This window comes from Oncorhynchus mykiss, chromosome 11, assembly GCF_013265735.2.
Source record: "Oncorhynchus mykiss isolate Arlee chromosome 11, USDA_OmykA_1.1, whole genome shotgun sequence".
Lineage (NCBI taxonomy): Eukaryota > Metazoa > Chordata > Actinopteri > Salmoniformes > Salmonidae > Oncorhynchus > Oncorhynchus mykiss.
Window position 1 is genome coordinate 49,246,610 of NC_048575.1, and position 9,380 is coordinate 49,255,989.

Here is a 9,380-nt window from a genome sequence, read left to right on the forward strand (position 1 = left end):
GAAGCCTGAAATGTGGCAAAAGGTCGCAAAGTGCAAGGGGGCCGAATACTTTCGCAAGGCACTAACTTTTCAGAATCATAAAAGCACTCGTTTTATAATAAATACTTTCAATGTCAGAGTCAATATGGTCAGAACCAAATTAGTTAGTTTCATTGCTTTAAGGTCTATAATCTGAAACCAAGAAAGTGTGATTCACATCTCAAATCCACAGTTGCCTTTGCGTAGCTTTACACAAGTTAATCCCCATAGATCAAAATTGAGTGGAAATGTGTATCAAGAAAAAGCCCATAGAAAATGCATCTTTATTGATTAGGACTAAAATATGCTGTTTAGTTACGCCACAGACGATGCCACTTCCTGTGAAATGAAACAAAATTGTATTAGGCAAACCTTGAAGTTTATTTGCTTTGAAATACAATATAAAACCTACTGTACCTCTGAAAAGTTGGTGTCGTCAGGTGAATGTTGTGTAGAGGGAGAATCTCCATGTTTCGCCAAGTCAGTCATACTGGTCTGCTTTACCACAGGGCTGGCTCGCCTAGGAATTGAATAGTGAATAGGGTCAATCTATTGACAAACAGCTCACATTAGAAAGCATTCTAAACACAAGCAACCTAGTAGATCGACATGTTCAACAAAACGATGGAGCCACACAAGCAGTTGGGATGGCGTACCTTGCATTTGCAGTCTTCCTCCTGACCACGGCAACGAGGACACTGATAACTACAATCGCAGCACAGAGACCAATGGCCCCATAGATTAGTGGGCCTTGCATGGTGTTGGCGAGCTGGTCTTGGCAGGAGTCTCCACTGTAGCCTAGACCACAGGCACAGGAGGTGCCCCCATTGGTCTCCACACACTCCCCATTCCCATTACAGCGCTTCTTGCTACACTGCTGCTTGACATCCAGGTTTCTCACCAGCCCACTGTTGTCCAGAGAGGTGGTAGAGCCAAGATCTGCAGACGTGGGAATGCTGGGGCTTGGAGGCAGGGTTGGAGCTTTGGACTGGACTTCAGACTGCCCTTTGAGATGGACACCTGGTGGAGAATCAGACTTGTTTTGTATTCAGTTGAGGTTAGGTTATGACAGCAAATCATGGTCCTGGGAACCCCAAGAGCTGCACATTTGTTTGCCTTAACACTACACAACTGAATTAAATAAAAGCTTGTGTTAAAACCACTTCAGGTGTGAAGTGTTAAGGATCCTCTAGGAGCAGGTGTGGGAAATGCTGAGTTACAGCTAAGATTGTTAATTTCAGGCATTGCTAATAAAAATCTCACAATTCTCATCTGAGGTGTCAAGGCAATCAGGATGCCCATCACAGAACTTCTCCAGGGGGAGGCATGTGTGCCCATCCAGACAGGGTCTACTACCAGCTGGGCAGTGCTGGTCTAGGGCGCAGTGTGTGGCATTGACTGGTCGATGGCCATGGGCACACCTACATGTCCTACCACCAGGGACAGCCAGACAGAAGTGACTGCAGTCTCCATTCCCATCAGAGCAGAAGTTGAAGCCTAGAAATAGATGTGTATGAGGAAGAGTAAAATGTGAAGCATCTCAGTAAATAGAGTAGTGTGCAAATGTTGTGGCCTTACCCATCTGGCTGGACTTGCTGTAGGCCTTCAAACTGACAACTTCAGTGTTGACCTCAAACCAAAGTGTCTTGATCAGTTGGTCATCTCTATACCAAACTTGGGTCGTGTCTGAAACATTTGAAATGTTCAACAGCAATGAATCCAAAACCATGGTGAAAGAACCATTATCCTTAGTTCTACTTTGATTTTAGTATCAGAGCCATCTCCTGGCTACAGTAATATGTGGCACTGAGTACTGGCGATGGCAGCGGTGTTAAGAAAGAATAATCTACATTACCAAGGTCTGTCACCCAGAGGAGCATGCTGTTGCTGAGTGCAAATGCAATCAGGCCATCCCCAGTTGTAAACTCAATGTATCCAGAACCATCAACTCTGACAGAGCCGATCACCCCAGCGCCTGGAACATAAAATCCAAGTATTCCATCACCACCTATAGATTGACTTAAAGTGAAGGTTTGTATTGTATAACAATGGTTCCTCACCAATGTCAGCCCAGTAAATCTCCCCACCATCATTGGAGAAAGTCAGGGAGGTGGGCTGCACAGCATCCTTCCAAACCTGCGCTCGCTTCCCCCCGTCCATGTGAGCACACTCCACATGAGCACCTTCCCCCTGCTTGGCAAAACAGAGTCTTCCACTAAGTGGGTGAAGAGCTATGGACTTCAGACTTCCCATATCATCAATTAACACAGCAGTGTGTTCCCCATTGGAAGAGGTGACCTGCAGGTGTGACTGTTTGGTGCTACTCCAGTACACGTTGAGGGTTATCCAGTCTAGAGCCAGGGCTGTGACAGTGTCCCCTTTAAGTTGCAGGAACTGGCCACGAGGCACCAAGCTGGTCTCCTTCAGCTTGAAGAGGCCTACAGAGGACTGGCCGGAGTCAGCCAGGTACAACATCTTGTCTCGTAGGGTGTAATCCAAAATGTCTGCCTCATTGACATTGGCAAGAGGTAGAGAGAGGTGCTCAGGCCAGGTCTTCAGGCCCACAGCACTGAGCATGGTCTGCAGGTAGATCTAGAGACACACATGCATATGTCTAAGTACATGGTGGAGAAGTTTGGCATTTACTCCTGAATAACTGCACACAAGTAGCACGCAAAGCCAATCGGGCTCGACTCAAAGTACAGGTTATTACTGAGAGCTTATGTGACCAGGCATTCTTAAGAGCTTTTCATTTTAGAGGACAGAGACTTTGATTCATTAACATGTAGCTAGTGGCATTGGATATAGTGCAGTATCAAGTGAAGTGGGTAAACCTGAGTGGGCAGAGTCCTACCTGTGTGACAACTGTTGGAGACAACACCAAGAGGAAGGCAGAGTTGACCAGGTTGGAGCAGTTGAGGCCATCCTCTGCTAGGAGCAGACCAGAGGGACACTTGCAGACCCCTTTGGGGCCGGGGGCCAATACACACAGGTGAGAGCAATGAAGTTTCTCACAGGGACTATCAGTGCTTGTTTGCAGCAGTGGATGAATGACCTGCATCCCGAGATAAATGCAAATCATTACACACACACTTGAATACAAACATGTTCTGTGCAATTACAGGAAACCCATGAGATTGCCATCTTATTTAGGTGAAATGAAAATTTTACAATTCACACATTAAAATTGGGGAAAAAGATACTTGCTTTGAGTCCAAAGGGTTGTGCAGGTCGTTTGAGTAGAACTTTGCAGTTCTTTCCAGTGATTTTATTAGCCCCTTGAATAGTTCCCCTCTTGGTGTCTGACCAGTAGAGCATGTCATTGAAAACTGTGACCGAGAACGGGTTGGTGGTCTCCGTCAACTGCAGAATCTTCAGGAGGGAAAGGAATAGATAAGACATTGAAATATGGCTTTAATAGGTTATCCAACTCAGGTAGGATTTAATTTAAAGTCAAAGTCTGATCTAGTCCTATGCAAACACCCATCCATTTGTAGTACCTTGACGTCCCCGCCATCCAGGGTGGCTGAGCCAATGCACCCAAGCTTCTTGTCCGTCCAGTAGAGCCGCTCCCCTATTGGGTCCACAGCCAGACTGCCTGGCCAGCTGAGGCTGTGACTGACCACCACTCTCCTCTCAGACCCATCCATTCCGGCCCGCTCAATCTTTGCCTCGTTACTAATCTCCGACCAGAACAGGAGCCTGCAATGACATCCAAATCAATGTTATTGTTGATTACTGAAAAGGTCTGTCTCCTGAAAACAAAATACATAAATCATTAAATAACATGAGCCTACAATAGGACAGCAGTTCAGTGGAAACCATCAAGACCCTGATCACAATTGTTTAGCAGCATGTATTAATTTTGTCAAATTTAAAAAACGTTTGGGTGGGTGCCGTACATCAGTACAACTACAAAATATACTTGCCCCTTCTGTGGCAGGAGTGCCAGAGAGAGAAGTTGTTTAAATTCCTTGTCAAGAATGACAGTGAGATCCAGAGTGCTTGTAATGGTTGAGTTTAATCCAATAGCAATAATCCGACCACCTCCAATGCCATCAATCCAGTACAGGTTTCTCCCTACCCAGTCAACAGCAATGCAGTCAGATTTGATGCCTGTAGAGATCAAAATTGTTTAAGATTTAACAATTGAACAAAACTTAGCACTGTGAAAACAGGTCTATTTACAGCCTCAATCGTTATGCTTAGTTTAACCATAATACTAACCTTTGAAAAGAGTTCCTCGTTTTTTTTGGTCTAGAGAGGACCACTTTATGCTCTCTGAATCCAGGCTGACCCAGAACACCCTCTGATCCCTCCAGTCATAGTCCACAGACAGGATGGCTTTCTTAGCAGAGGACACCAGGACATCCAGACTACTGCTTCTCAGCCCAACAAGGAACAGGTCTGTCTGCACAGAGGCCAGAAGATAAGGCTCACCTGTGGGAAAAGAAAGTGGGTTGGTATAGACCTACTGTGTGACATACGAGTACTTCAGCCAACATACCTTGCATTCCCAAAGTCAGTTCATTGTCGTGCACATTCACTCCCAATTTAAAAGATAAAAATCAAGCAGAGGCAATTTCCATGATTGTCACTAAGCCTTGATATTTCACTAATTTTACCCATGATCTTGCAGTGGCGGCCATCAGATTCCAGCAGGTAACCAGGGTTGCAGTGACAGTGGAAGGAGCCCGGAGTGTTTACGCATGAGTGGCTGCAAACACCTTGTCTACCACCTACACACTCATCAATATCACCACAGGACACTGCATCCTCGTCGAGCTGGTAACCAGCCTTACACCCACACCTCTTTATGGGAGAGAAACAGAATCGGTAGAGGTGGTCAAACAATGAGAAGCAGATAAATGTTTTTATTTTAACTTAAGAGCATTTCCCCATTACTCACTGTTCCCTGTGGTGTGCTGTAGCAGTTTTGGACACATATGCCTTTGTCTGGACACGTGGTTTTGCAGTCGCCACCCTCATCAGAACCATCAGCACAATTTCTGACTGAGTTACACACCAGGGCCATGTCCAAACACTCTGATGTACTAGCACACTGGAACTGGTGAGAGGGGCATGTTCCCACCTGACCACCTATTAAATGTACAAAAACAACCAAGTTAATTGATTTTTTACTAATGTCTAAATTGAAAGGCTTATTCATTTAGTATTACAAATTCAGTTTCAACATAACAATCCAGTAATTAACAAATCATACACAGCTGGAATAAGTTTCGTTACGCACATCCTGCCTCGTCACTGTCATCAGCACAGTCCTTTGTCCCATCACATCTCCAAGCTTTGGGAACACATTGGCTCTTTGATGTACAGGCCCACTGGAACTCCCCACACTTCAATTGGACCATCTCGCAATTCTGAAAGAGAATTCAATATACCATATTATACTCAAGTTCAGTCACATTGAGGTAAAAGCACATTAGCTACTAGCCTCATAACTACCACTGCGCTATCGTATAGCGAACAGCCGCGCAAGCTCAGGTGGCGTGAGGCTATCCTAAGTCATTCAAAAGCAATTGAGTACTAAGGCTGTAACCCATTAAAATAACTCAATTCTACTAATCTAACATTAGCCATCGTGCCTGTCAGTTTCTGCCAACTCCTTATGGAATAGTCATGCGAAACAGACTTGCACCCAGGCCAAATATTCCCACCTCTTCATCAGAGCCATCTTTACAGTCCTGCTCCCCATCACAGACCCACTCCTCCAGCAGACACTCCTGGCTTTGTGGGCAGCGGCGGTTGGTGGTGCACTGGGGGGGCTTGTGGCAGCTCTCCTCGTCAGAGTGGTCCCAACAGTCAGGATGCCCGTCGCAGCGCATGCTTATAGATACACACTGACCACTGGTGCAACGGAACTCCCCACTGCCGCAGCTCTCATCAGCTATGGGTAAAGGGGACCAATTGGAAATTTCTTAAATTGAACTTCCTCTAAAATCGAGAAGTTTGGACAATATTTGACAGATTCAACATGGCCACAGTTCTGCTTAACAGTTTAGTGGACCCTTGGAAATGGAACAAACCACAGTTGGCCTCGTCGGTGCCGTCCAGGCAGTCCCTCTCGCCATCACAGAGGAAGGTGTCAGGGAGGCAGCGGGTCTTGTTGTCACAGTGGTGGGCACAGCCTTCCATGGGCTTCATGCAGTGCATCTCATCAGAACGGTCCTGACACTGGGCCACCCGGTCACACACCTGCCTCTGGTCAATGCACTTCTTCCCATGGGCACACTGAAACTGGCCTGAACATACAGCACAGTTTAAGAGCAGTCAATAACAATGAAATGGTGACCTGTGAGGAATTTGTCTAAGATGGAACTCTAAACATGCAGTAGTCTACGCAACTATGTTTTGTGTGTGTGATTGGTATTTGAGTGAATTCCAGATAGTTAAAGGTTATAGTAAACATGCATTACACTAGAGAGCAGTATTGTCATGTACAGAATAAAAGCTGGGGGAGGAATATGCTTTTCAAAATGTCAAACTACAATTTGTATTTTTAAGTTGACTGATTCTTACCACTTCCACATTCTAATGAACATTCTCTCTCATCGGAGCCATCTTTACAATCTGCCTCTCCATCACACACATGGCTGTAAAGCACACACTCAATATTGTTCTTGCATGGTTTAGTGCCAAAAGTACACTTGAGGGGTGCTGGTGCAGACATTGAGGTGGCATTCCCTTCGTTGTTGCCGTCATAATCTTCAGCAACAAAATAGCGATGATTTTTATGATCATCAGTGGAGTCTGAATCTAAGGATGAAACTGACTTTAGTATCAAAGGACAAGAGGCAATAAATTATAATGCAACTTGTGTAAAGATAGATAAGGACAATTTTTTGAGCAAAACTCAAGCAGCAAGTGTGACAGTGGTGGGGCATTACCACAGTTGGCCTCGTCGGTGCCGTCCAGGCAGTCCCTCTCCCCATCACAGAGGAAGGTGTCAGGGAGGCAGCGGGTCTTGTTGTCACAGTGGTGAGCACAGCCTTCCATGGGCTTCAGGCAGTGCATCTCATCAGAGCGGTCCTGACACTGGGCCACCCGGTCACACACCTGCCTCTGGTCAATGCACTTCTTCCCATGGGCACACTGAAACTGGCCTGAACATATAGCACAGTTTAAGAGCAGTCAATAACAATGAAATGGTGACCTGTGAGGAATATTTCTAACTCTAAACATGCAACTATGTTCTGTGTGTATGTTCTATTGGTATTTGAGTGAATGCAAATATGCTAGCTAGTTCAAAATGTTGCTACAGTAAGCATGTATTACACAAGATGAACTGGTTCCCACCTTCTGCGGTTACTGTACCACCGACTGAATTTCTCTGCCTGAAATACCCCCTCATGTGCATTTTCCAGTAGGCCTATGGACTCATTAGTCTTGAAGTACCCCCTGTGGATAGGCCATGTAAAACCCATCCTAGTAGCCCTGGGTGGGAACCACTGCACTAGAGTAGCATTGTCTTATACAATATAAAACAGGGGAGAAATATGCTTCTCAAAATGTTATACACATTTCTATGCACTGATTCTTACCATTTTCACATTCTAATGAACATGTCTCCTCATCTGAGCCATCTTTACAATCTGCATCTCCATCACACACATGGCTGTAAAGAACACACTCAGTCTTGTCCTGACATGGTTTCATGCCAAAAGGACATTTGAGGGGTGCTGGTGCAGACATGGTGGTAATCCCTTTGTAGTTGCTTGAGTCATTTTCAGAAACTTCATCATCAGGAGTTGTGTGACCACCGGAGTCTGAATCTGGGGAGATTGTGAAACTGACTTGTGTCAAAGGACAAGATGCAATAAAAAGCGACATGCGTTTACATAAGTTGAAAGATGTAATAAGGACCATGTTAAAGCAAAACTCTAGAGGCAATAGTGACATTACCACAGTCTGCCTCATCAGTGCCATCCAGGCAGTCCTCCTCTCCATCACAGAGGAAGGTGTCAGGGAGGCAGCGGGTCTTGTCACAGTGGTGGGCACAGCCCTCCATGTACTCTAGGCAGTCCACCTCATCAGAGCGGTCCTGACACTGGGCCACCCCGTCACACACCTGCCTCTGGTCAATGCACTTCTTCCCATGGGCACACAGAAACTGGCCTAAATGAATGGATGAAACACTAATTCAAAATGTTGGAGGGACAGCAATGAACTGAAACAGATGATTTAAAGACCCTGGAGTCCATCCTTCCTTGAGGAAATCACTGATTGAACACTAGATTGGTGAAAGCAATGGAAATCGAGTGGAGACCTTTAGTGCATGTGACAGTGCAGTCCTCCTCATCAGAGCCATCCCTACAGTCGACTTCACCGTCACACACATGCTGGTAGAGAATACACTCAGATCCATCCTTGCAAGGTTTGGTGCCCAGGTTGCATTTCAATGGAGTCCGCACAGCTACACTCAAAACTATTTGGAAGTAGAGAATAAATTATTAATTCTCTAAATATGAGAATTCTGAACAATTACACAGGAATTAAAAGTAATCATTCTGTGAATAACAATGTGGATTGTAGAGGGCGGTCTAGTCAGTTTTTGGTACAACTATTGGGCATTCAATGCTGTTGGAGTTATCAGAAGTTCAGAGTTACAACTGGGAAGTTTCACTTGAATGACTAAGTAATAATTACAAGTTTGTTTTTTTTAACTAAAGTTGGGTACTGACCTTTCACCTGAACCAAATACAACAAATCTATTGACAATTCCAAACAGTGTTGATAACATAGTTAGCCAAATGTATTATTAGCAACATTGGCTACTTTATGAAGCTGGCTAAATTCTTACTGGTGGCAGATTTAGTCCAACGACAAACAGTTAAATTCAAGCGTAAAGGATTGGTGAAAGCGGTCAACCACAAGCATGCCCCATTACTCACCTGAGATTTCCAAAATTGATATACTCAGAAGCAGATAGAAAGCCATGCCTGATGAATGCAAGATGACCAAATAATGCAATAATGTTCAGGTCAAGGATTTTTATAATGATGCCAGGTGATACTAATTGAACATTGAACCAATCAGTGAGTGTGAAGGAGCTCTATGAGGACAGATGACATTTTTTTTTACATTTTACTACTAAAAAAACAAGATTACAATGTCTTTGTTCAATGTCCGATTACAATGGCCTCCGACTAACTGATCTACAAATGACCTTGCATCATAAATAACAACTCATTATTATTTGTAGATCAGTCAGTCATTCACAATTTACCTATGATACATTGAGGTTTTGATCCTCTCGAAAGTGACCTATGAGGACGACTTGTGGAGTGGGGGAGAATCTCAATTGCATTTCCTTGATTCCTTGGATACTCTCTCCTCACCTC

At 44.6% G+C, this 9,380-nt stretch overlaps 1 protein-coding gene across 2 annotated transcripts; it reads right to left on the reverse strand.

Moving 5' to 3' along the window:
* Positions 1-290: 290 nt before the first annotated feature.
* On the reverse strand, positions 291-9,002 carry LOC110535815 (very low-density lipoprotein receptor). 2 transcript variants are annotated; one of them, XM_021621121.2, is made up of 23 exons: positions 8,931-9,002; positions 8,306-8,464; positions 7,942-8,154; positions 7,581-7,811; positions 6,927-7,142; positions 6,559-6,795; positions 6,066-6,281; positions 5,697-5,926; positions 5,270-5,399; positions 4,928-5,118; positions 4,644-4,830; positions 4,246-4,458; positions 3,948-4,134; positions 3,519-3,720; positions 3,226-3,390; positions 2,873-3,073; positions 2,079-2,610; positions 1,874-1,993; positions 1,597-1,704; positions 1,282-1,515; positions 675-1,038; positions 436-538; positions 291-357 (listed from the first exon to the last, which is right to left on the reverse strand). In XM_021621121.2, exons 1-23 carry the CDS (start codon positions 8,974-8,976, stop codon positions 334-336), a joined length of 4,509 nt encoding a protein of 1,502 aa, XP_021476796.2. In that variant the 5' UTR covers positions 8,977-9,002; the 3' UTR covers positions 291-333. The 2 variants fall into 2 exon arrangements, with proteins under 2 accessions (XP_021476796.2, XP_021476797.2); XM_021621122.2 differs by lacking the exons at positions 6,066-6,281; positions 6,559-6,795.
* Between the last annotated feature and the right edge of the window lie 378 nt (positions 9,003-9,380).

Excerpts from the sequence above, each read along its gene's own strand:
- LOC110535815 (XM_021621121.2), bottom strand. The coding sequence starts at position 8,976 with ATGGCTTTCTATCTGCTTCTGAGTATATCAATTTTGGAAATCTCAG. Across the intron at positions 5,400-5,696 it reads AAGATGGCTCTGATGAAGAG|AATTGCGAGATGGTCCAATT; the intron begins GTGGGAATATTT and ends ATTCTCTTTCAG. Across the intron at positions 1,705-1,873 it reads CCTCTGGGTGACAGACCTTG|ACACGACCCAAGTTTGGTAT; the intron begins GTAATGTAGATT and ends CAAATGTTTCAG.